Source organism: Stegodyphus dumicola, chromosome 4 (genome assembly GCF_044657685.1).
Source record: "Stegodyphus dumicola isolate Sdum_Otavi_A_Nest chromosome 4, ASM4465768v1".
Taxonomy (NCBI): domain Eukaryota; kingdom Metazoa; phylum Arthropoda; class Arachnida; order Araneae; family Eresidae; genus Stegodyphus; species Stegodyphus dumicola.
The window spans coordinates 76,242,810-76,266,573 of record NC_140771.1 but is presented as its reverse complement, the minus strand read 5'-3'; the positions used below and the strand labels follow the sequence as shown (position 1 = coordinate 76,266,573).

The following is a 23,764-nucleotide window of genomic DNA, read 5'->3' as shown; positions in this document are numbered from 1 at the left end:
GAAGCAGATTCATTTCTTCTTTCCTCATCATCGTCATCGTCATCCTCGGCGCTCCAGAGCACCTCATCGTCACTGCCATTCAATGAATTTGAAATGCAGCATTTCTTGAAAGATTTCACAATCATTGGTGCTTCGATGCTTTTCCAGGCAGCAGAAACCCAGTGTGCAACAATGTGCGGTGCAGCACGCTTCATTTTTCCTTTCGGGGTCAATACACGATTTGGCTCACAAAACCATTTTTCGTACTCCGCCTGAACGTACCCCTTAAAAGGTTTATTTATACTAACGTCCAGGGGTTGTAACACAGACGTCATCCCTCCAGGAATGATAACAAGATCACTGCCTAGGCTGTGCATCTTCTTTTTTACGTCGTCGGTGAGATGACCACGAAATGTGTCCAGACAAAGCATTGATGGTGGATTAGAGAGCCCACCGGGACGGCGTTTCCATACATTTCGGAGCCAATCCGAGCATTAATGATTCCGTCATCCACTCCTTCTCTTGGTTTCGAATCAGGACATCATCTGGGAACAGCTTTTCATTCTTAGGGATTTTAGGACATGTTTTCCGTTTGAAGATTAAGAAAGGGGGAAGTTTGCACCCGTCTGCTGTTATTGCCAGCATCACTGTTACGCGTTGTTTTTCACATCCCGAAGTTTTGATGATAACTTCCTTAGTCCCCTTCTCCGTATCCGAAGTGTGATGACATACCGCTGAAATGTTAGTAGTTTTCCCTCATAATCTGCAGGAAGCTTTTGGCATATTGTTGTACGGCGTCTTAGAGATAAACCCATCCGCTTCATAAACCGATCCACCCATCCACGGCTAGCCTTAAACTCTTGTTTCGGTATTCCAAGAACTTCAGCCTCCTCTTTTGCTTTATTTCTTATGGTGTCACTAGTCACAGGTTGTCGATTCTTCCTCCTTTCACGTACAAATTCCAAAACTTTTTCTTCAATTTTAGGGTGTCTTCCTTTGCGAGGGCCAGTGAATTTCTTTCTACTAGCTTTAGTTGCAAACAGTGCCAATTTCTGTTGCCGCCACAAGCGAACATTGCTCTCAGCTACGTTTAACTCTCTCCCTGCCTTTCTATTGGCATTTTTTTCAGCATAAAGAATTACTTTACATTTGAAAGTAGTGTCATATGACATTCTTCTCTGTTTGCCCTCCATTTCGTGACTACGTACTCTGCAGTTTGTATCCTCTATGCAATAATGTGTCAACGATAAATGTAACGGTAAAAGTAGTCGAGAAATTTGGTTGACGTCATCGGCGAACTTTGCACTCGAATCTAATGCGCCATCGAATCTAATGCGCACCCCAATTTTGAATACTACATTTGGCCAAAAACGATGCGCATTAGATTCGCGTAAATACGGTATGTTTTTTAATTTTTGGCATCGTTGTTATTTTTTATTTTGCAAATGTAAAGCGTTCAGAAACAAACTGCAGATTCGAATTGAACAAAAGTTCAGTTTTAGTTAATGTGATGGCTTGACATACAGATGCAATATTTTTAATAGTTGGAATAAAAGATGCTCTTCTGTTATTAGGACCAGATTCAGAAGTGTATGTGTGTATGTGCATATATGTACACACGTGCATACCTGTTACATATATACATCAACACATACATCTATACATGCTTGTGTGACAAACACGTGAAGTGAGAGATGTTGGTGGCTTCGGGTAGCATCAATAAGTGCAGCAGTGCACGAGTTATGCATGCCCTTGAACGTGATAATGACCTTGGGATTTGATCCCAGCTCCATTACATGGGAATCGAATACTCTACAACTAGTTCAAAAGATGTGCATGATTCAACTCCAACTCTTTCAAATTTGTGAGCATTGAGTGGCTTTCGATATTGCTACATACTCCCCTGCCAAGCATTTCTGATGTGATTGGTCATTGCTATTAATCCTGCTTTAAGGACTCCGTTGTGAGCCCAGCGATTTGATTAGCTTGATCATTGGGCTGATGGGCTATGCTTCCAGTGTGTGGTTGGGCTAAGTTGGATCTATTGATGCATGGTTGAGAGACTCTAGTCAATTGGCATTTGTGTCACCGTAAGGTTGTGGGGTGGAGTGTTCCTCATTTGTCCTCAGTGAAGGAAGTATGTGTAGTTCTCTGGATCATCATTGTGGCAGTCACATGGGACGAGAGACATTGGTGGCTTCGGATATGTGGTTGCTTTCTCCTGTTGCCATCTATTCGCACTAATGAGAAGTGCAACAGTGCACAAGTTCCACATGCCCTTGAAGATGATAATAACCTTGGGATTCAATTCCAGGTCTGTTACATGCAAGTCGAATTCTCTACAAGTAGTGCAAAAGAGCTGCCATGCATTAGGTTCAAGAATTCCAACTCCTTCAAATCTGCAAGTGCTGAGCGGCTCTTGAGATCACTACACATGCATACATGTCTTCAACAGTATTCAAACTGCTTTCCCCCATGTAGTAAATTATTGACTTGACTAAAGCTGGTTTCTAGTAAGACAAGGAAAAGTTGATAATATTGGTCAGTAGCAGTTTTTTACACTTATTACATGAAATATTGATATGTTTAAAATTTATTATTGATTTAATATGTATTAACATAGTTTTTGTATATTTTCACTTTATACTTATTTTATATGATTTTATCCTTAGTATATATCACAGCTTTATAAGAATAAGTAATTAATTATAAATTTTATAATTAAATATTTTTGTAATTAATGAGATTTTTTTACTATTTTGATCAACTGCTGGTGCATATTTGGCTGTCATCCCCTTGATTAGCATTGACCCCTTTGAAATTTCATGGACTCTGCTAGGAACCCCTGATTTAGAGATCATTATCTGTGGTTATTGTAATTGAAAGCAAAATACTGTCTTAATATTACCTAGCTTCTTTTCATGAGTAGTATAAGGATATAAGTTAGCCCTGTCATTATTATGGTTAGCAGGGCCATCTTCTGGGCCAGGAGTGGGCAAAAGGTGACATGTGGGTGACATGCAGCCCTTTCAATTGCTTAATCTAACCCATTGTGAAATTTTGTGTAGTGATATTTTCATTTCTTTCCTATCCAATTTTGTACATGAACTATGGAAATCAGCAGTGTTAGTGTACTTAACTAGCACTGCTGATTATTAAGATCGCCACACAAGCACTATCATGCCATGTAATAGCCATACCTGTATGATATGCTAAAAAATAGACCTTTTTGGCATGTGGTTAAAAGTATTTACCCACTCCTCTTCTACATGGATCATCCAAAGTATGGCATAAGTATTTATATGATTGCTTTTCCTCATTTACGGAAGAAAGATCAGTTTATCCATCTGGGGTGCAATGTAACAATTTTGATGTCAACATCATGAAGTATTTGACTGGTGTGCACCTCATTGGGAATGATGGGATGAAATGTAAATATGCCAATATACAGTCAAAAGTCATTAATTCGGACACCCATAATTCGGACCTCAAAACTAAAAACTTTCTGCGCATGCGCCGCGTTGACACATGCGCATAGGCGTTTACGCATGCGCGTAAGACCTTTTACGACTGCGCATATGAGTGTGCGCAACTGCAGAATACGTTTTCGGGTGCGCGTTTTATGTATAATGGATGTATCAGCTAAAATTATCTAATTATCTATTTCAGTTAATGTTGATGATTGCGTTGTTCCTTAATTTTCGAATTGGATCCAGCTTATTATTTTTTGCAGACTGTAAGAGCAATTTTATAAAAGTAAGCTTAAAAATTCGATTATATCAAATAGAATTTCCGATATATATTTGTTAATATGTAAAGGATCTAAAGCGAAAGTATGTTTTGAAATCCGAAATCTGTTTATCAATTTCACGCTGCTCGGCGGGGGGAACGCCGTGGCGGGCGCGTAATGAATTGGAAGTTGATCTGTCAGCACTATCCTTATCTTCAGCGCAGATGTTTTTATTTTATTTGGCTTATAATTCCTTACCAAATGTAGTATTTCATCTCGATATGCTCCGTCTTTGATATGATTTAAAACAAGTTCCTTGTCATTATAATTCGCTTCCGATAGCGAAGAAAGTGACAGAGGTTATTGAAAACGAAAAAATTTCAATTGACAAATTAGTCGGTGTTCTCAACACAGCAATTATAGGACTTGAACAGCGGAACTTTGTAACTGAACAAGAAATTATGTCTGTTTAATAGAATTAAAGAGAAAGTATTATCACATGAAACGAAGCAAAACTTAAACAACTTACATTGAAAGAAATGTTTAATAAAGTAAACAAATAAATATTAAGCTTTTTCTTTTTGCAAATTTTGATACCCTTTAGATCATAATCGTTCTTTATTTCATAAATTACGGTATCATATTTTTAATTTTAGAATTTCTGCATGCCATCTTACGAGATTTAAACTGATGATCTATAATCCGGAATCGCCGAAGTCCTGACGAGTCCAGATTAACGACTTTTGACTGTATGTCGTTAATTTGGAATGATCTATAATCCGAACCTCAAAGCTATAAACTTTCTGCGCATGCGTCAACGAATAATGCGATCACGCATGTGCATAGGCATTTAAGGATGCGCATACGCGTGTTCGCAATCGCATAATACGTTTACTCATGCGCGTTTAATGTATAATGGACGGTATAAGCTAAGCTAAAATTATCTATTTCAGTTAATGTTGCAGATTGCGTTGTTCCTTAATCTTCGAATTGGATCCAGCTTATTATTTTTTGTAGAGTGTTAGAGCAATTTATAAAAGTAGGCTTTAACTTTCGATTATGTGAAATAAAATTTCTGATTCTGGAGTTGCCAAAGGATCTATCTACAAAGCGAAAGCATGTTTCGATGTCCATCAAACAAAAAGTGGAATTGCTGCAAAAAATGGATAAAGGCATATCCTTTGTTTTTCTAACCATTCTGAAATCTGTTTATCAATTTCACCCTGCTCTGCGGAGGAGGGGGGAAAAATCGCGGCGGGCAATGAACTGGAAGTTGATCTGTCAGCACTATCCTCATCTTCAGGGCAGATATTTTTATTTTATTCGGCTTATAATTCCTTACTAAATGTAGTATTTCATCTCGATGTACTCTGTCTTTGATATGATTTAAATCAAATTCCTCGTGATTATAAATATCACAAATACACATCAAATATTTTTCTGGTTGCAATTTTCTAATTTCGACTATGCGTAATGTATGTTTTACGAATGCACGCGTTGAAAGAAATGTTTAATAAAGTAAACAAATAAACATTAAGCTTTTTTTTTTTTTTTGTAAATTTTATACCCTTTAGATCATAATTGCTCTTTATTTCATAAATTACGGTTTCATATTTTTCATCTCATAATTTCTGCATGCCATCTTACCAGATTTAAATTGATGATCTATAATCCGAAAAAACCAATAATTTATACTATCACTAAATGACTAGCAGTCCATGACATCTTCCTTAGTCTTCAGTAATTTTTTAACATTTTTGGAAAAAAGGGAGAAAATGTGGTGAAAATAGAATGATGATATATGAATGTGACACACAGCTTACTAAAAGCTCTTATGACTGTAAGTTGTCATTGTAACTTCTTGTGTAGTTTGTTAAACTTAATAACTTCTGTACTTGAAAAGTAGACTCAACTAATGAGTATATCCCAAGAATTCAATCTTTATTATTACATTTTTAAACAGTTCACATGACATTCAGCTAGCACAGTAACACGTGCATCACAACAACAGAATCGCATAGCATGAGCGCCATTAAAGTTATAGTTATTTACAGTTATAGTTATTTTAAATATACATCACATCCCTTCCTCCAATTTATAAACAATAATAAAAATAGCAAATAATATCAATACAAGTATATTCACAATATGACATACAATAAGAAAAAGTTACATAAAAATGATATATGCAATATGTTACATTATTTTATTCCATGACAAAGTCTCTATGTCTTGAAGGTTGTCTAATCAACCGTCCACTTCTTGTTATTGTGTTATTGAATAGATTATTCTGTTGATTTCCTATATTAACAGGCACAGAAACATCCTCAGGGCTTCCATTTGAATTTTCCTCTTTATCTAATACTATATCATCATAATCATTATTAACTTTGTAAGGTGATTTTGAAAATTTTATATGGCGTCTGTTTCTTCATAATATTTCCATATTTGAATTTCTTACAATATAGGATCTAGGAGATTTATGTTTTGAAATTATTTCACCTTTATCCCATTGCCCAGTTCTAAAGTTGAACAAGGTTGTACTATCTCCAGGTTTTAACTCAGGCAGTTTCTGTGCGGTTCTATCATAATAATATTTTTGTCTAGCTTGAAGTGCACAAAATTTAGAATAAGGTTTGTTTATCTTAGTATTTAACAATTTATTACTGATAGGTAATTTTGACCTTGATCTTCTATTAAGTAACAGTTGTGCAGGAGACAAATTTATTCCACTAATTGGGGTATTTCGATATTTCATTAAGCCTACACTTATATCTTGCACTTTTCTTATGATATTTTTCACTATTCCTACAGCTTTTTCAGCCAACCCATTACTTTGAGGATATCTGGGGCTACTAAATTTAAGTTCGAAATCCCAATCTTCAGCAAATTTCTTAAATAAGTAACTATTACAGGGATTATTGTCGCAAACGACTTCATTTGCAATACCATACCTGGCAAAGATGCATTTTAACTTTATCATAATTTCATTTGCTGTCTTATCTTTTATGTTAGAAACCTCAATCTATTTAGAGTAATAATCGATAACTACTAAGTAATTTTGGTTACCAAATTGCAAGATATCAAGGGCAATTTTTTCGAATGGTTTAGTTGGAATTTCATGTTGCATTAGAGGTTCTTTTTGATTTCTATTTCTGAACTTTTCACATATTTCACATTTGGAAACAAGCTGCTCAATGTCATTTGTCATACCTGGCCAGTAAAAAATTTCACAGGCTCTACTTTTACATTTCTCAATTCCAAAATGCGCTTCATGAATTAATTGCAACATATCTTTTCTCAAACCATAAGATACAACCAATTTTTCATTAATAAATATCAAGTCGTCATTAATATAAAGATCATTTTTAACTTCAAAGTATGTTTTTACACTACTATCTACTTTTTTGTAACATTTAGGCCAACCCTCTTTAATATATTTAATAACTATTTGCAAATCTGGATCTGATTCAGTTTCTTTCCTAAATTGCACCACTCTTCTTTCACTCATAGGCAAATATTTCGAAATAATGTGAACAACATTTAGCATTTCAGGATCATCACTGATAGTTTCATTTACAGGATATGCACGTGACAAAGTGTCAGCAAAAAGCATTTGATTACCTGGAACATAATTTATCTCAAAATCATACTTTAGTAATTTTAAGATCATCCTTTGCATTCTAGACTCGATTTTATGCAATGATTTCTTAACAATTGCCATTAATGGTTTATGATCACTTTGTACTGTGACTTTCCGTCCATAAACAAAATTGTGGTATTTTTCAAAAGGAAATACTATGGCCAATAGCTCTTTTTCGATCTGTGCATAGTTTTTTTCACTGTTAGTCAGGCTGCAAGACACAAATGATACAGGCTTACCCTTTTGAACTAGACACGATCCTAGGCCATCCTTCGATCTATCACACTGTATAATTATATCCTCATTACCACCGAAAACTTTTAAAATTGGAGCTTTGGTTAGCAGTTGTTTGATGTTGTTAAATGATTCTTCTTGAGTTTCTCCCCAATTAAATTCTACCTTTTCTTGAATGATTTCTCTTAAAGGAGCAGTAACTTTAGATACATTAGGTATGAATTTTGACAGAAAATTTAACATTCCTAACACCCTCCTTACTTCAGTTTTTCATTTTGGTGTTGGCATATCAATAATTGCTTTAATATGACTAGGATCGGCTTTTACACCTGACTCAGAAATAATTTGGCCTACATATTTGACTTCCGGTACCCTATATTGTAATTTATCAGGATTCAATTTTATATTTAGAGACCTAGCTCTTTCAAGAACCTTAGAGATAATTATATCATGAGTAACCTCATCAGATCCTGCAATTATGATATCATCAAAATAAACTTTCACACCCTCAATATCACCAAATAATTTTTGGTTTCTTTTCTGAAATATTTCTGGGGCAGAGGATATTCCAAATGGCATTTTATTAAATTTATATCTTCCGTAAGGAGTATTAAATGTACATAGTTCAGAACTAGCTTCATCTAGTGGTACATGCCAAAATCCATCTTTTAAATCTACAACTGAAAATACTTTTTTTACCTTCTAACCTACTAATTATATCATCTGGAGAAGTAATTTGATAGTGTTCCCTTTTAATTGCTTTGGAGTTACATGGTGTCAGGAGCAAAATGGATTTCAGACCACCTGCTCCGCTAACATTCTCCGTCAGAAATGTTAAAGAAAAATGGAAGCAAGAGCTAGAAAACTATTTACTTGCAACGGAAAAAGATGCCAAGCCAGATAAGACTAAAATTGCAATCCTTTTGAATTTACTCGGTACTGAAGGACTCGAAATTTATAACACATTTCGATTTAAGCCACTTGAGAATAAAGAGAAGTACAAAGAGGTCTTGAAGTATTTTGAAGATTATTGTTCACCACGGCAGAATGTCATATATGAACGTTACAAATTCTTTTCATGTAGCCAGCAAGAAGGACAGCAAGAAGGACTCTTTAACTGAGTGACAAATGTTATGTCACTCAGTTAAAGACTTTAGCGTCAACTTGTGAGTTTGCTGAACAAGAAATGGATTGATTCGCGACCGTATTGTATTAGGCATTCAGGATAGGAGTCTGACCGAACGTTTGCTTCGAGAATCTAATCTAGGATTAGAAAAGGCTATAGAAATAGTCCGTGCCACTGAAACAAGCAAAGAGCAACTCCGGAACATGAAAGATGATCCAGCGACTGTGAACAGCGTGAAGAAATATAGAAAACAGCAGCATCAATCAAAACAGTCAGTGCCACCAAAATTATCGTTGCAGCAGAAGCAATCAGCACTAGAATATGACTGCAAGAAGTGCGGAAGAAGGCACAAATATTGGGACTGTCCAGCTTTCGGAAAGACGTCTGCGAAATGCAAAGTAAAGAACCATTTTGCTACGAGGTGTCCCAAGAACATTTATGAAGTTGGAATACCAAATAATGAACTTAGTATATATAATGAACATAGTGTATTTGTTGACTCTCTAATGATAGATCCACCAGTAAACGTTCATAGTGAATTTAAAATAAGTGCAAAATCAATCAAAGATCTAACAAATTCTATTGATGAAGTAAATAAGGATATTCACAAGGTAAGTGAAACATGGGTGAAAAGTATTACAATGTATGTAAATAATAAGTCTTTCAAGGTTGATTTTAAGTTAGATACTGGTGCAGAAGTAAATATTTTGCCTTTGTATGTTTTAAATAATGTTAAACTTAAGCCTAAACTTAATGAAACTGATTTGTTCTTAACTGCATATGGTAATTTTAAGTTAAAAACCAGAAGGTACTCTTATAATTAACTAGCGGGCAAGCCCGCTTTTCATTGCTTAATCTTCATGAGTTCCCATTGTAATTTAGCCGGTATTAGAAAGTTGGACCGAACTACCAGTGTTCAGCGGTTTTGCGCGGACTTCTCCCGCTTTATACACATATGCATCGAGAAGATACTGCATACACGTTACACATGCGGAAAATCACGAAAACACCCATGCACCCAGCCGGGATTCGAAAGTTGGACCGAACTACCAGTGTTCAGCGGTTTTGCGCGGGCTGCGGCTGCTTTATGAAAGAATACATCATGAGAATATACTGCATATACGACACACATGCGTAAAATCACGAAAGTACCCATGCAGCCAGCCCGTTCGCCGTTATTCAAAAACTGGACCGAACTACCAGTGTTCAGTGGTTTTGTGCGGGCTGCGCCCGCTTTATTCATGTATGTATTTAGAAGATACTGCATACACGATACACATGTGGAAAATCATGAAAACATCCATGCAGCCAGCCCATTCGCCGGGATTTGAAATTTGGACCGAACTACCAGTGTTCAGCGACTTTACCGCTCAGCCGATAATGGGCCGTTGTACCAAATATAATCTCGAGCATCCAGAAGATACTGCATACACGTTACACATGAGGAAATTCATGAAAACATACATGGAGGCAGCCTATTCACCGGGATTCGAAAGTTGGATCGAACTACCAGCGTTCAGCGGATTTGCGCGGCCTTCGCCCGCTCTCTTCTCGTATGCATCCAGAAGATACTGCATACACCATACACATGCGTAAAATCAGGAAAATACCCATGCAGACAGCCCTTTCACGGGTATTCGAAAGTTGGACTGAACTATCAGTGTTCAGCAGTTTTGCGCGGGCTGCGCCCGCTTTATTCATATATGCATCCAGAAGATACTGCGTACACGATACACATGCGTAAAATCAGGAAAATACCCATGCAGACAGCCCTTTCACGGGTATTCGAAAGTTGGACTGAACTATCAGTGTTCAGTGGTTTTGCGTGGGCTGCGCCCGCTTTATTCATATATGCATCCAGAAGATACTGCGTACACGATACACATGTGTAAAATCACGAAAGTACCAATCTAGCGAGCCCGTTCGCCGTTATTAAAAAATTGCACCGAACTACCAGTGTTCAGCGGTTTTGTGAGGCTGCGTCCGCTTTATTCAAGTATGCATTTAGAAGATACTGCATACGCGATACACATGTGGAAAATCACGAAAACATCCATGCAGACCGCCCATCCGCCGGGATTCGAAAGTTGGATCGAACTACCAGTGTTCAGCGACTTTACCGGGCCGCTGTACCAAATTTAATTTTGAACATTTTCGTGTTTATTATTCGAATAGTAGAGTTGTTATTAAAATTCCTTTTCATTAACTTCGACATAATCAACACAAAAGTGCATCAATATACATATTAATGTAATTAATTATTCATAATTATTTATAATAAGAAAACTTTCCATGTACCATGTTCAAGCAACAGAAATTCAATTTAAAACCCTGAACGAAAAATAAAAATTAGTCAGAATTTAAATAAATAGTTTATTTATATTTATATTTATTTTTTTGCAATTAAAATTTCTTAGTTAAAAATTATATTTAATATTAGCTTTATGCGAACAGAAACCATTGTTACCAAAAATGCAACAATATATATTTATTAATGAACTTATATATAATAACAAAAGCAGTGAATGATTACGTAGCTCTGTAACACAAATGAGCAGGCTGATTTAAGCTATTAGAAATATTAATTTGTATTATTCAAAGTTGCTTTTCTTATTCAGATCCAAAAATCACGAATTGTTCGAAAAATGCACAAAAATACGTATCTCGGCAACTATCAGGCCGATAGGCTCAAAATTTACAATCTTATAATTGCCAGATTTTGAAAAGAGGTTTGGTGATTGTTCCAGACAGATTGGCAAATTAGAAGATTAATTAGCATAATGAATAAAAATCCTCCACTACTTTAGTTTCATCCCTGGCCAATGGCCTTGACGATTCCAAAAGTCGTGAGGAAACCATCTTCCCCTCTCGGACGGACACCGGTAGCTTTGGAATTGAAGGCTGTCAACCAAGAGTTAGGAAGGGTAGATAAGGTAGTAGCGCTTTTTTAATGAACCTTCTAATTAGGCTCCTAATTAGCAAAACAGTTTACAATGAACGCCAACCTTTATTTGATCTTCCGGGAAGAGCAAAATTCGAAATTTGAACGAAATCGGTTATTTCTTTGAAAAGTTACGTATTTTTGTGCATTTTTCCGGCTCAATTTCTTTAATTAAGAAAAATGCAAACTGCATATGGTAATTTTAAGTTAAAAACCAGAAGGTACTCTTATAATTAATTGTTCAACTGAAAGGCTTAAGAATGTACCTTTACAGTTTTATGTTCTTGATGTAAGATCTAAGCCTATATTAGGGTTAACAGCTTGTTCTGTATTAAAGCTAATTGAAAGGATTGATTCCTTAAAGTGCAATATCATTAATAAAAATGATTTAATTGCTCAGTATAAAGATGTATTTTTAGGCACAGGGCAATTTCCTGACGAACCATATCATATAACCCTTAAAGATGATGCAATACCAGTAATACACCCCCCAAGACGTGTTCCTCACGCTTTACAGCCTAAATTAAAAGATACTTTAGATAAACTTAAAACAGAAGGGATAGTATCGAAAGTAAATAAACCAACTGATTGGGTTCAAAGTTTGGTTATAGTTGAAAAACCTAATGGGAGTCTGAGATTATGCTTGGATCCTAGAGATCTAAATAAAGAAATTAAAAGGGAACACTATCGAAATGCTTAAGACTGCTTTGGTTTGCTACATGTATTGATCGATAATCTTGGCTTACTTTAAAAGTACTAAATATCCTAATATGTTCTTAGATATTAAATCTGTATGCATATTAAATATATCCAGTTATATTGATTCTTTTTTTCTGGAATTTTATTTTACAGTCCTTTAACACCAGCAGCTATGGATTGGTCACCATATTATCCAACATATTTTTCTAATGAGCCAAAAGATTCAAATGGTAAACAGCCCATGGTTGAATTTGCTGATATAGGTTGTGGGTATGGTGGACTTTTGGGTAAGTCTGTTTCAAAAATGTGATTATTATTTGATGTATTTATTCTGTGAGAAACACAAGAATTACATTTCTTGACAGCAGTAGTAATTCTTATTTTCAACAAAATATAAATACTTAAGATTAGTGACAGTTGCTAGTTCTCATTTTTATGTAATAGATAATGGCCCACCAGTGACCAAGTGGTAAAGACACTAAATGCTGGTAGTTCCATCTGGGGCTCAAATCCCAGAGAATAATTTGGCTGCATGGGCATTTTCATTGTTTTCTCTATATGTACTGTTTCCCTTAGAAGATCTTCCACTAAGGCACATAGCCCTTGAATGCTTTGCCATAATCAAAATAAACCAAACCATCTAGTAAATAAATAAAAGAAATGGGAGAAAATTTATTGATTATGGCAATGAATATCATAAAAGTTTATCACTTTTAAATTTACATATTATGAACAGTGAAATATAAATTTTTATAATGTAAACATTTATATATATATATATATAATTTATTTCCTAAACAGTATTGATTAATTGATTATATTATCTCCTAAGTTTAATTAAAGTAGAATTATTTTAAAAGTGTGCATCCATACTGGTAAGTTATATTTTGAAAGATGTTTTGAAGTAATTTGAAAGCAAAATGCTAATAATGTTTTAACGGGGACTGGAGTTAAATCATCACGAAGAATAATATTTCAATTGTAAAAGGAAAAATTAAAACATGTAATCATTGTCATTGATCGGAAATTAGTTGACTTTTCAAGGGGAACAAACCAACTCCCGTTCAATGAACAATAATTGATAAAAATACGTAAGTACGAAAGTGTTTCGTCTTTACTCGAGTTATAAGTTAAAGCCAAACTGGCAATTCTAGTCAGGCCAAATATTTCCGCGAATAGTAGGAATTATGAACTAATGCTGATACTCAAAGAACTTATTCTCATGAAGCATTTTAGTCAATTCAATTTGGAGTAAAAATCAATTACTGTAGAGAAATCCTGTAAAACTCGAGTAACCGTCCCCGACATTTTCATCGTTACGCATTTGAGTACTATATTATTTGTAGAAATTAAACATTGGAAATTGTCATTATGAAATCGAATTCAAAGTAAAATTGAAATAAACATAGAAGATTATAAAAAAGATAAATAATCCAAACTTTGTAAAACAAATCAAAGAAAATATAAAAATAATATAAAAATAATAGTAATATAAATAAGATCAGTGAATGTACATGAAGATATAAAGGCCAGAAAGGTATTAAGTAACTTACATTCTTTCTAGTGGGGGAGTTGGCAAAGTGTTCTCTTCGTGTCTGACTCAGAAGTGTAGGGTGTCCGAAAATTCTTAGCGGCAGTAGGGGCTTTGAATAATATCAGTCGGTAAGACTTGGGTGAAGTAATTTATGGTAGTGGGTGGGACTTGGAATTCTTGAGGGATGTATTTTGTGGAGTTCTTATCTGAGAGAGACCGTCTGTTAAGATTTTTTGAAAATACTAGTGAATGGAAATTAATTAATTTCTGGCTAATTGTCGTGTCGCAATGATTAAGAATTTAAGAAAGGAAAAAGGCATTTTCGCTGTCCAAGAGCTAATGGACAGTCTAAAGGCAGGAAATAGGCCCATTTTTTTAGTAACAGTATAGTAACAGTATATGTCTGAAGACAATTAGCTTTTTACAATATATACAATTGAGTAATTACACTATATACAAATCTTTCAACTGACAGTCATCCAACTTATACCGCCTTTTCAGGTTTAGGAATAAATTATCATATCCCTATCAGTTAAATGATTTAGAGTGAGTATTTAACGCCTGCTCTTTTAAGGCAATGGTTGATAAATTGAAAGGGAATTAGATTATTTTTGAGAATTTTGATAAGGATCAAAATTTCGCATTGTAAATCTATTGTATCTGTGCATATAGTTTTAATTTGTTGTATTTGATTAATTATAGTATTGTTAATTACTTTTTTGGATATGTTGGAGTTCCAATTTATTAATTTGTTAGTATTGAAATTGAAGTTTCTTGTTTTGTCAAAATGTAAAATTTTTTTTGTAGTTAATGATTTGAAGATCTAGAAAGTCTATGCTATTTTGTGAATTATTAGTTTTATTAAGTTTAAGACAATTCTGATAAATGTCGGAGTTTTCAATTTTACCAAAATTATTAATTGTAATAAGGTCATCAATATATCTGTAGGTGTGTTTGTAGTAATTTAACTCTTGTGGTTGTAGATTTTTTTGGAAGTTAAATTCTTTGACAAATAAAAAGATATTACAGATCGAGGTGCTGGAATGTAAGCCCATTGGCAATCCTTTGACTTGTTTAAAAAGTTGATTTTGAAACTTGATGTAGTTATGAAAAAGTGTGCATTTTAGGTAGGTTTTCCATTTGTCAAGAGTCATGATATTGAGTATATTAGGGAAAAGTATTGGTAGATCAAGTAGACTGGTATAGATTTCTTCTAGAGGAAGTGAGGTATATAACTTTTAAAAATCATAGCAGTTAATGTTTTGGATGTTAATGGTATGAATGGTATTAATGACAGGAGTGTTATTATGAATGATCCAGCAATAGTTATGATTAGTGTTACAATCATTGAAAATAAATTTACAGATTTTATTAAGTTGAATTGAAAAATAATAGTCTATATTTTTCTTGTAATTATTAGTTCCATTAGCTATAAATCTAAATTTTAATGGTGTTTTATGGAATTTGGGAATCGCATAAAGATTAGTAAATCTGTTGTAGTTTGCATTGAAAGTAATATTGAGTTTCTTATGAAAAGTTTTAATCCTGTTTATTATAGATGTTTCTGTAAGGTTGGCTAATTGATAAGTAGTTGCGTTGAGAAGTTCTTTATGAATAATCTCAGTGTAGAATTGTCTTCATATAATGCTAAAGTTATTAGTTGCTTTATCTATTTTTGTAATAGTAAAAAGCTGTTTTAATTTATTAATATCTGATGTAAGTTGCGACCAATTCAGTGTACTTTTAAATTTGAGGTGACTGATTTCTGTGGATATGCGTTGAAGAATTTTAGCTTTCCATTTTAAGAAGGTATCTATGGGTAAATTCAGTTGATAGCTTGCTTTAACTATAAATTCGTTGATGTTGTTTTCGAAAGTCTTGTAACAGTAACTTGTAGTCATGTTTCTGACTGGTCTAAATTTTGTACCATAACTCATTAGTGTTTTTAGTTGATGGTTTTGTATGATATTCAGGTTGCCAGTAATTATGTGCTGGTGATGAGAATCTACGTAATTGCTGTAAATTGGTGTCTTACATTGTCATTCTGCAGTTTCATCTATTTCATGGTGGTTAGTAAGCAAGTTGCTTAAGGTCCTTTGATATTTAAATGCAATCATTGGTATTGTGTCAACTGCGGGGAAGTAATCTTTACAATCTCTGATGATTCTTGAGAAATGAATATTGTCAAACTGCGGATGCAGAAAATTGACTTTAAAATAAATTTTGCGTTGAGTGAGACTATTAGAGAGTCTGAAAAGAATAAAATCAAGAATCATGTCTTTAATGATTTGTATGTCGTCGTAGCTTTCTTGAATGAATTTATTTAGTTTGATAAGGAATTTATTAGTACAGGAGTGTAACCAGTTGAGAAGTTTCTTAGGAAAGCAGTCTGAGTCAAAAAAACATTTCAGTTGTTTTTTCAATGCAAGTGTATCCAAAGTGGATAAAAATCTCGCATTATTTTTGATTTTGCTTCCTCTTTTTCCTCTCTGCGTTTTAATGCTGTAGAGTTTAAATTGGCTGAAAATAGACTTCTTAGAAGTATCTCTATGACTATGTATATAAGTGTTAAGTCCATATGGATAAAGGGAACGTTGTTTTAGTATATAGAGAGATTCCTGAAAGATTCGTGTTTTGTGATTGGATATTATATATAGTATCTGAAGTTGAATAGAGTTGAAGTCATGGTGTTTAAAGTGTTCTAATTCTGCTGTATTAAGTTGTGATGGTGTATTTATTTTAATGCTATTTTTTTGTGCGTTGAATTTTTTGATTTGAGCTCTATGGTTATTGATTCGAAAGTTAAGATTGTTTTTAGTCTGTCCTATATATTTAATATGTCAAGTACCGCATGTAATCATGTAAATACAGTTAAATGTTTTTCATAGAAATTGTTTTTTGGGTTTACCTGTAGCAGGCATGGCGTTAAATTTTCAAGTTTGTCATCTAGTGGAATGACATTTAGTGATTTCAATATGAGTTAAACTAGCAAGATATAAAAGTAAGGAGGCTGCTAACCTTCAATACAGTAAAGTTTTTGTATAAGAACTTTAAAACTTAAAAAGGATGGAGATAATATATAAAGTGGGTACATTAGGTAAGAGATAAATAGCGCTAATAGCTGCTATTTAGCATATCAAATATTGTATATATATATATATATATGCTACTGTAAAAGCCTGTCTGGTAAAACCTAACTTTTACCAAAGTGGCTTGGTAAAAGTCCGAAGTATGTTTTAATATGATTTCATTTCGGAATTTACCAAGTCTTTGCGGTTAAACCTAGGAGTTACCAATGCCTTCCGGTAAAAGCCCGAAATGAGGGATTTAAATCGACCTCGAAGAGGCCTGCACACGCAAATTCTGTCATGACACTTTTCTGTGCCTGCCCTTCCTTATTTGCGCCATCTGCAGGCTAGCTTTGAGCAAATTAAGCAGCTATGATCTGAAATAGAAATATTTTAGCATATTTTGCTGAAAGAAAATGGGTGATGTTATGCAGAAAATGTTTTACAACATATTGTGTGAATCTGTAAAAAATAAGCACAATAACAGCTTTTATTTAATAAATCAGAAATACATTTCTTTAATTAATGAAGTGAAAGAAGCAAAATGTGTTAAGAAAAATGAACAGTTCATTACAGAAGGTTGATATTCTAAATTCTGGAGGAGTGGGCAAACTTATAGTATAGTATCTGCAGAAAAAGCAGAAATCTTGTATCATATTACAACTGATGAAATCTTCAGCATCATACATGATGCTCATATCGCAGTTGGCCGTGGTGAAAGAACCCGTATGACTAAGGAATTGAATTAAAATCTATCGTCACGTATTTGAAATTATGTGAATCGCGTTAGAAAAAACAAAAAACTGTGAAAAAGGGGATTGTAATTAAGCCATTTGTGCATAGCGAAATGAATTCTGGATGCCAAGTTGACCCAACAGATATGCAGTCAAATCCTGATCATGATATGAAATAAATTTTAGTGTACCACAATCATCTTAGCAAATTTGTCCTTCTTTAAAGTTTACACAGTAGAAAAAAAAAAAGAGATGTGATGAAGTAGCATATCACCTTCTGGATATTTTTGCAACTTCTGAAACCCCGAACAATCTCCATTCCAATTATGGGAGGGGAGTTTGCAATCAAATCATAAACAGTTTATATGAAATGTGGAGTGATGTAAAAATAGTTGATGGTAAACCGAGACACAGTCAGTCGTAAGGTTCTCTCAAACGGGTGAAGCAAGACGTTGAGAACATGTTGGCAACATGGATGGAAAGAAAAGTGGATGGAAGGATTAAAATTTGTTCAAGCGATGAAAAACAAAGCATATCATGAGGGAATCGAATGTTCACCTTATGAAGCTATGTTTAGTTGTCCTATGAAGGTGGGATTTGCAAAACTCAGTTTTGGCACATAATTTCATTAGTAACGTGGCCACTGAAAAGTACTTTAAAAAAATTATAAATATTATTGAATGCAAGGTTAACACAGAAGACAAAGGCATTAATCTCAAATAAATAGCTGATTTACAATCGCAAGATAATAATAATACATGTGAAAAAGAATCTTACATAATGTTGTAAGTAGATACTGAAGTTCAAATTGAAAGAAAAAGAACCAGATATATGCTCTGACACGATGAGTGCGATTATCAACAAAGTTCAAAATGTGAAAGTGTTTTGAGAGAGAGCTAAAGAAGGACTTGAGAAGCAGGCAAAGAAGATGAAGATCGCCTCTAGTAAAAACTTTCCGAAACCTACTTTTGGACAAAATGTACATGATATTGATCGAAAATGGATTCAAAATTAGTATTAGTCATTATTACGGATATACTATTATCTTGTCTGGCGGAATTCAATTCTAATTCCCAAGCCATAAGAGAAGGTCCCTCTATGAAATCCAAATCATCAGTAGTATTTATTGGAAAAGCATCTTCCTCATCAGTTTTCTTCTTTCCAAAAGTCTTTTCAAGTAATTCTGATGCTAAATATGAATCAATATGTCTGCTTTCTTTAGTTATGCACACTTTTGAAGATAATTTTTGCAGTGCATTAGCGAGTAATAATTGCTTTAAGCATTGTATAACTTCACTAGGTGATGGATGGTCATTAAACCAACAAGCCCTCGAATCTGACTTAAGAGACTTCCAAGTGCATTCTGAGTTAATCTAGAGGTTAAAATATATTTAGCATCATATGATGATTTCAAATCCTGGTGTAGACCAAAAAGAGAATTTATTGAGATTATTATTCCTTTTTGGAAAGGCAGTATGATGATTTTCCCTGAATTCTTAATCCACCAATGACTTTCTTCATTAATTTCAAAACTTGAATTTGTTTCTTGTGATGTTCATTTCATCCAAATGCTGCTTTAAGTATTTTATCTGAAGGTGAGTATGGCTTGGTGCTATTCATAACATTGAAGAAATTATCGATTAACTCAAAGAAGTCAGATGTTTTTTGATTTTCTGTGAGGTGGAGTATACCTTTTTCAGTAGTTCTTGAAAATAATGTTTTCGCTTTAGCGACTTTTTGTCTCTCCTTTCCCTTGACCATTATATAATTTGGTTTTATTGTGTGACACAATTTAATTACTCCTGAATCTCTGTGTAAAACCTCTTTAATAATATCAACATTTAAAACAGTTCTGTCTTCTAAAACAAATCCTTTATCTAAAAAGTGGTTTCTCAGTAATTTGAGGCAGTGCGCTAAATCTGCAAAAAACCATATTTTTTTCCATTTGCAGTATGGGATTTGGAAAGTGAGAACTATTAATTGAAATTTGTAGCTCTTTCTACAAAGTACTAGATCCTTCTAAATCAGACACTATTGCCTTCACTTCTACTCCAGATGATTGAATATGTCTTATGAGTGAAAAAAGAAGTTCTTTCTCCATTGCAGTGTTAAAATAAAAAAAAAAATATATTGTTTGTTTCCACAGCGAAATGAGACCTCTAATTAAAACAAACTGCACTTGAAAAGGACGAAGAATTGATTCAGTTTAAAGTCATAGAGTTTAGAGTTTAGAATCTATATGCATTTCGTCAAAACTGAGAATGCATATTTTTTCTACAGAATTCAAATATTTGCATCCTTTTTTCATTACAGCAAGAACATTACTCTTCCAATTCCCAATTTTTCTTTCCAAAAATCCTAGCTTTTAGATGACAGAGCTCTAATGACAATGCAGCATGAAATATCTTCAATAGTCCACCTGATTTTTTCCTCCTTTTCTAGCAATGCATTAATATGTGTCTTTGTAAAAATATGCTATAGACGTTTTTCCAAATGTTCCGGTCTGTACTTTTTTCTCTAAATTTTGCTATTTGATATTTTAATTTCTGATACAAATTTCTGTCTAGGTGTCCTCCACCTTCTTTGTTACTGAGCAAACATTTAAAAATTTTTCTTTTCTCTATTTTTCAACATTTTACAGTACAAAGTCTGTAATCCGGACGTCCATTATCTGGAATGATCCAGACCTCAAAGCCGCAAACTTTTTTTGTATGCTTTACGCATGCGTGTTTAGCACAAAAAACAAAGCAACTTAAACAACTTACATTGAAAGAAACATTAAATAAAGTAAACAAATAAATATTAAGCTTTTTTTTTTTTTTTTTTTTTGTAAATTTTGATACCCTTTAGATCATAATAGTTCTTTCATAAATTACGGTTTCATAATTTTAATTATATAATTTCTGCATGCCATCTTACCAGATTTAAATTGATGAATTATAATCCGGAAAAACCCTTAGTCTGGAATCGCCGAAGTCCCAATGAGTCCGGATTACGGACTTTGTACTGTATTACAATTTTCTAAGGATATTATCATGTTTTTCAAATTATCAATGCATTCTTGTTTATCTTTACACTTAGAGCATTCAGGGATATTTTCATTATCATTTCTGAATTTTATTTCAAAATCATTCATGTTTGATTTATTATTGTAATCATTAGGTTCGTTTTTGGCTTCAAGATGAGTTCTCTTTGGGCTTAATTCATGTAGTCTTTCAAAAGCACACAGCATTAGTTTTCTTTTCACTTGTCTCCAATTTCTTGGTGTTGTTTGTTTCAATGGTGTTGTTTCATTTACTGCACACAATAAACTTACTTTCGGTATAGCATTGCATTTCAACAGTTTCTTTTGTGGCAATCCAAGCAAGCGATTTTTCGTGTCATCTTCATGATCACTGCACAGAAAATATCCGCTGCAAATTCTTGTGTTTTTCACATTAATCAAATCCTGTCTTCGACATTTATGTATCCATTCTTTCGTCCTTTGGGAAAGCATGAAATACAATATCTCTTCCTTTTGTATTTCTATAAATGTTACAGCACATTTCTACAGTGCAAGAAGACATATTACATAAACAATACTTTACAGTATAGATTTTAACCTTTTCGCGACAGCGCACCTTTGTTTAAGACACTCGTGCAGGACGGAAGGGAATCGAAGGCAGTCACCGTACAGGACAGAGGTTTTGCATCGCTAAGCCTAATTTTATAAAAAAAAATCAGAGAAACAAAAGTTTCACTTCTAGCATCGTAATTTTTGGTATCATTTTAGATTATTACTTGACCTCTTATATATGTTAAAATTAGCCCTTAAAACATTTTTTTCTTTATTTTACATGAAAATATACTTAAAAAATTGCTTATCTTCTAAAATAATTTTCGGAAGCGCTATTCAAATTATTCCAAAGTTTTAATTGCTAAAATCCATCAATAAAGTTTAAAATTAATAAAAAGAACACAATAAAGACTATTTACAGTAAGAAGTAACAAAATTAAAAATGAAAACGAGTGTGGTAAATCTCGAAGCACGGAGAAATATCACTTTGTAACTCTTAGAAAAAGTATCACTTTTTAACTCTTTAGTATTATCATTTGCATTAGTAAATGGTTCACTAACCATACTAGGGTATTCTTTCTCTGATTCAGATCTTTACTGATGCGTGGATGGGACGCCCTGCTGTAAGAGACGTTCTTAGGGAATGCATATATGGGACACCCATCCTGAAAGGGTTAAAAGGAAAACTGACTAAAACTATATACAGTCAAAATTCGTTAATCCGGACTCGTAGGGACTTCGGCAATTCCGGATTATAGATCATCAGTTTAAATCTGGTAAGATGGCATGCAGAAATTATAAAATTAAAAATATGAAACTGTAATTTATGAAATAAAGAACAATTATGATCTAAAGGGTATCAAAATTTATATAAAAAAAGCTTAATATTTATTTGTTTACTATATTAAACATTTCTTTCAATGTAAGTTGTTTAAGTTGCTTCGTTTTATGTGATAATACTTTCTCTTTAATTTTATAAACAGACATAATTTCTTCTTGAGTTACAAAGTTCTGCTGTTCAAGTCCTATAATTGCTGTGTCGAGAATACCGACTAATTTGTCAATTGAAATTTTTTCCTTTTCAATAACCTCTTTGTCACTTTCTTCACTATCGGAAGCAAATTATAATGACGAGGAATTTGATTTAAATCATATCAAAGACGAAGTACATCGAGATGAAATACTACATTTAGTAAGGAATTTTAAGCCAAATAAAATAAAAACATCTGCCTTGAAGATAAGGATAGTGCTGACAGATCAACTTCCAATTCATTGCACGCCGCCGCATCCCCCCCACCGCAGAGCAGCGTGAAATGGATAAACAGGTTTCAGAATGGTTAGAGAAACGAAGGATATGCATTTATCCATTTTTTGCAGCAATTTCACTTTTTGTTTAATGGACTTTGAAACATACTTTCGCTTTGTAGATCCTTTACATATTAGTAAATATATATCGGAAATTCTATTTGACATAATCGAAAGTTCAAGCTTACATTTTATAAAATTGCTCTAACAGTCTTAAAAAAATAATAAGCCGGATCCAATTAGAAGATTAAAGTACAACGCAGTCTGCAATATTAACTGAAATAGATAATTAGATAATTTTAGCTTAGCTTATACTGTCCATTATACATGAAACGCGCATCCGTAAACGTATTATGTGCATGCGCACATGCATATTCGCAGCCGTAAAGGTCTTATGCGCATGTGCAGAAAGTTTGTAGCTTTGAGGTCCGGATTATAGAACATTCCGGATTATGGGTGTCCGAATTAACGACTTTTGACTGTATATACAAATTATTTTAAATATTTACATTATTAGAAAACAAATATATATGATTAAAATTAATTTGGTATATGCAATCTCTAGAAAATCGTCTCGCAACTGAATAAAACTACAGTTTTAACTGTGCGAAATCAGAGCAGGTGCAGCACAGACATACCAGATTACTTCCAGTTAACTTCCTCCATGAGGCTTGCATCGGCAAGGAGTCGAACAAATGAATGAACCAACTCTTTCAATTTATGGGGGGGGTGGATCTGAGGGTCTCCCTCCCCTCTTCCCTTCAGCCAAACCACATGAGAGGACTTTAGGCTTGCCGCATATTTAGAATGCTGCTATGCCGCACTAACACTATACATTTACAAATATCCATGCTTTCTCCGGGATTCAAACCTAGGTCCTTCATCATGGCAGTCAGCGATGCCTTATCCACTATACTAATTTGGGCGGCTAATTTCTTTTGGTACCACTTGCAGCAATCACTATGCATTGTTGAACTCACTATCAATAACTATGCATTCACAATGCAATCACTATGCCTTGTTCTAGATAACTAACGATAATTTCTAATTAAAATATTATTATTTAATAATATTTTAATTAGAAACTACAATCTGAAAGCACTCTCTGGTTTCTCAGCACATATTCCTGAATATCAACTATTTAGGGAAGATCCTATTAGCATTGTGTTTCCTGAGACTGTTATCGATTTCAGCAATTTTATTAGATGTTTCAAT

At 33.7% G+C, this 23,764-nt stretch overlaps 1 protein-coding gene across 5 annotated transcripts in view; it reads left to right on the top strand.

The window, feature by feature from the left end:
- Positions 1-23,764, top strand: part of LOC118188900 (tRNA (guanine-N(7)-)-methyltransferase) — a 60,459-nt gene that overhangs the window by 4,025 nt on the left and 32,670 nt on the right. For 4 of the 5 annotated variants that reach the window (XR_015040695.1, XM_085815101.1, XM_085815102.1 and 1 more), the window contains exon 2: positions 12,506-12,639. Coding sequence is in view for 4 of the 5 variants with exons in the window: in XM_085815101.1 (XP_085671227.1) it covers positions 12,506-12,639 (134 nt within the window). In the remaining variant the exon portion in view is untranslated. Of the gene's footprint in view, positions 1-8,715; positions 9,324-12,505; positions 12,640-23,764 lie in introns of those variants that run through there. The other variant, XM_085815104.1, reaches the window with a different exon arrangement.